This window comes from Rattus norvegicus, chromosome 3, assembly GCF_021556685.1.
Source record: "Rattus norvegicus strain SHRSP/BbbUtx chromosome 3, alternate assembly SHRSP_T2T, whole genome shotgun sequence".
Taxonomy (NCBI): Eukaryota; Metazoa; Chordata; class Mammalia; order Rodentia; family Muridae; genus Rattus; species Rattus norvegicus.
The window spans coordinates 74,495,373-74,497,844 of NC_141536.1; the positions used below are offsets into that span (position 1 = coordinate 74,495,373).

General features: G+C 34.7%; 1 protein-coding gene across 1 annotated transcript; it reads left to right on the plus strand.

Annotated features, from left to right (window-relative positions):
- Positions 1–284: 284 nt before the first annotated feature.
- Positions 285–1,220, plus strand: Or4c120 (olfactory receptor family 4 subfamily C member 120). The gene has a single exon (NM_001000355.1). It carries the CDS (start codon positions 285–287, stop codon positions 1,218–1,220), a length of 936 nt encoding a protein of 311 aa, NP_001000355.1.
- Positions 1,221–2,472: the final 1,252 nt, after the last annotated feature.

The following is a 2,472-nucleotide window of genomic DNA, read 5'->3' on the forward strand; positions in this document are numbered from 1 at the left end:
TATATTGTTTCTATTGTCCACCAGACAGGAGATTATTTCATCCCAGTATTAAAAATGTGGTCATTTTATCTTGTTCAAATATTTATTCTAACTTCAATTCTACATGTTATATACTTATATACTATAAAACATTCTAATATTTTGTTTTATAGTAATAAAATAAATCAAGACAATTTTGCCTGAGGGCACACCATTATACTAATTCTGTAAATTGTATTAAGTATTTATTTTTCATAATTATAGATTTACTTGAACATATCACTTGCAACATCATCTAATGAATCATGAAAAACCAGAGCTGTGTCACTGAGTTCCTTCTCCTTGGAATTTCACAGAACTCAAAAGTTGAGAAAATATTGTTTGTTATATTTTTGTTGATCTACCTGGTAACTATTGGGGGCAACATGATAATTGTGGTAACCATCATCTACAGCCCTGCACTGCTGGGCTCCCCCATGTACTTCTTCTTGATCTTCTTGTCGTTATTGGATGCATGCACTTCTTCCACTGTCACTCCCAAAATGATCGTAGACTTCTTCTATGAGAGGAAGACCATCTCCTTTGAATGTTGCATGATACAACTGTTTGCTGTCCACTTCTTCACTGGGATGGAAGTGATTGTCCTGTCAGCCATGGCTTATGACCGCTATGTGGCTATTTGCAAGCCCCTTCACTACTCTTCAATCATGAACCGCAGGCTCTGTGTCAATCTTGTGATGGTGTCCTGGGCAGGAGGCTTTTTACATTCTATCATACAAATTATCTTCATGTTGCAGCTACCCTTCTGTGGACCCAATGTCATTGATCATTACATGTGTGACTTGTTCCCATTGCTAAAGCTTGCCTGCACTGACACACACCTATTTGTTGTTTTGGTGTTTGCCAATAGTGGGTCTATCTGCATCATAATATTCTCTATCTTGCTTGTCTCCTATGGCGTCATCTTGTTCTCTCTGAGAGCCCACAGCTCTGAAGGGAAATACAAAGCTCTCTCCACTTGTGGATCCCACATTACTGTTGTGATTTTGTTTTTTGTCCCATGCATATTAACATATGCACGACCTATATCTGCATTTTCCTTTGAGAAAAATGCTGTTGTATTTACCACAGTGTTGACACCATTGCTTAATCCTATAGTTTACACTTTCAGGAATAAGGAAATGAAGAATGCCATCAGGAAAATGTGGAAGAAACGTATTATAGTTTCCAATAAATACTAAAATTTATCCCATACAGTGCTGTGAAAATGGATTGGTGGCTAAAAGCACTCCATATTGTAGAAAGAGAAGATATCAGTTGCAATTTCTAGCATCCATGTCAGAAATCAGGCATCTCAGTGCCCTTTAACCTAGTGTCGGCTCAGTGGTGGTAACTTAATCACCAATTCAAAGAAAACAGTTAGTCTAGTTTAACACAGAAATCTAAAAGCTCATTTTAGAACCTTTTCCAAAACATTATGTTAGTGAATAACAGATGAATATATAAAATCTGATCTTACACATTTGTATATAAGTGCAAAAGCACAAACATCCTTCACTCTTCATGTATACAAATGTGTATGCTACCTACATGCCAATTTATTTATCCTCATAAAAACATGAAGAAACAAAGTATATACATCAAATCTAATGGAATGATAAAGAAGTCAATATGTACTTTTCAATTGCTACATTATTTGAGTAATATACAGAATGGAATACCATCATTCTTTAGAGGGCCATTCAGTGTTTGAGGTAAGAAAACTTCTTTTATTTTTTCTTTAATTCTCTAGATTATAATATGAATACATTATTTCTCCTCAATCTTTTCCCCTTCAGAATTTTGCAGATGCACTTCCTTACTGGCTTTCACATTTGTGCTTTTTCTCATTGTTATTATTTGCACACGCACACACACACACACACACACACACACACACACACATATATATATATATATTCATGTATATTCTGACCTATATATCTCTCAGTTTACATAAATTTACTCATATGTACGCTTTCAGGGCTGAACATTTGGCATTTGATAAACAATTTGAGTGCTTTTTTCCGGAAGAAGAAAAATTTTCTCCCTGTCACCCAGTTATGTTGACATACCCTGGTAATATACGCTGAAGAGGCCAAGGTAGAAGGATCCTGAGATCCTAGTCATTTACTATGAAATGACTAGGTACTATTGTCACATGACAATACCAGTTCATGTAAAAAGAATCACAAGTGTTTAATCTTATAAACCTAATGAAACATTGAAATATATGTGTATATTCTATTCATTATTTTGTATTTATTGTTATTTGTTATTTATTATTTTGTGAAGGTTATCAATTGAATTTCACATTGAGTGTGAGTTAGTATAGCATGCTTTTCTTTTCAGTAGCACTGTCAGGACAACTGAATTTTATTGACAAAATTGCTAAATACTTATGTTTGTCTCTCCTTAATTTTCCATGGCAAAGGTCAAAGGGCAAGAGCCTAC

What these genes read in the sequence shown, in the direction of transcription:
- Or4c120 (NM_001000355.1), top strand. Translation starts at nt 285, where the DNA reads ATGAAAAACCAGAGCTGTGTCACTGAGTTCCTTCTCCTTGGAATTTCA.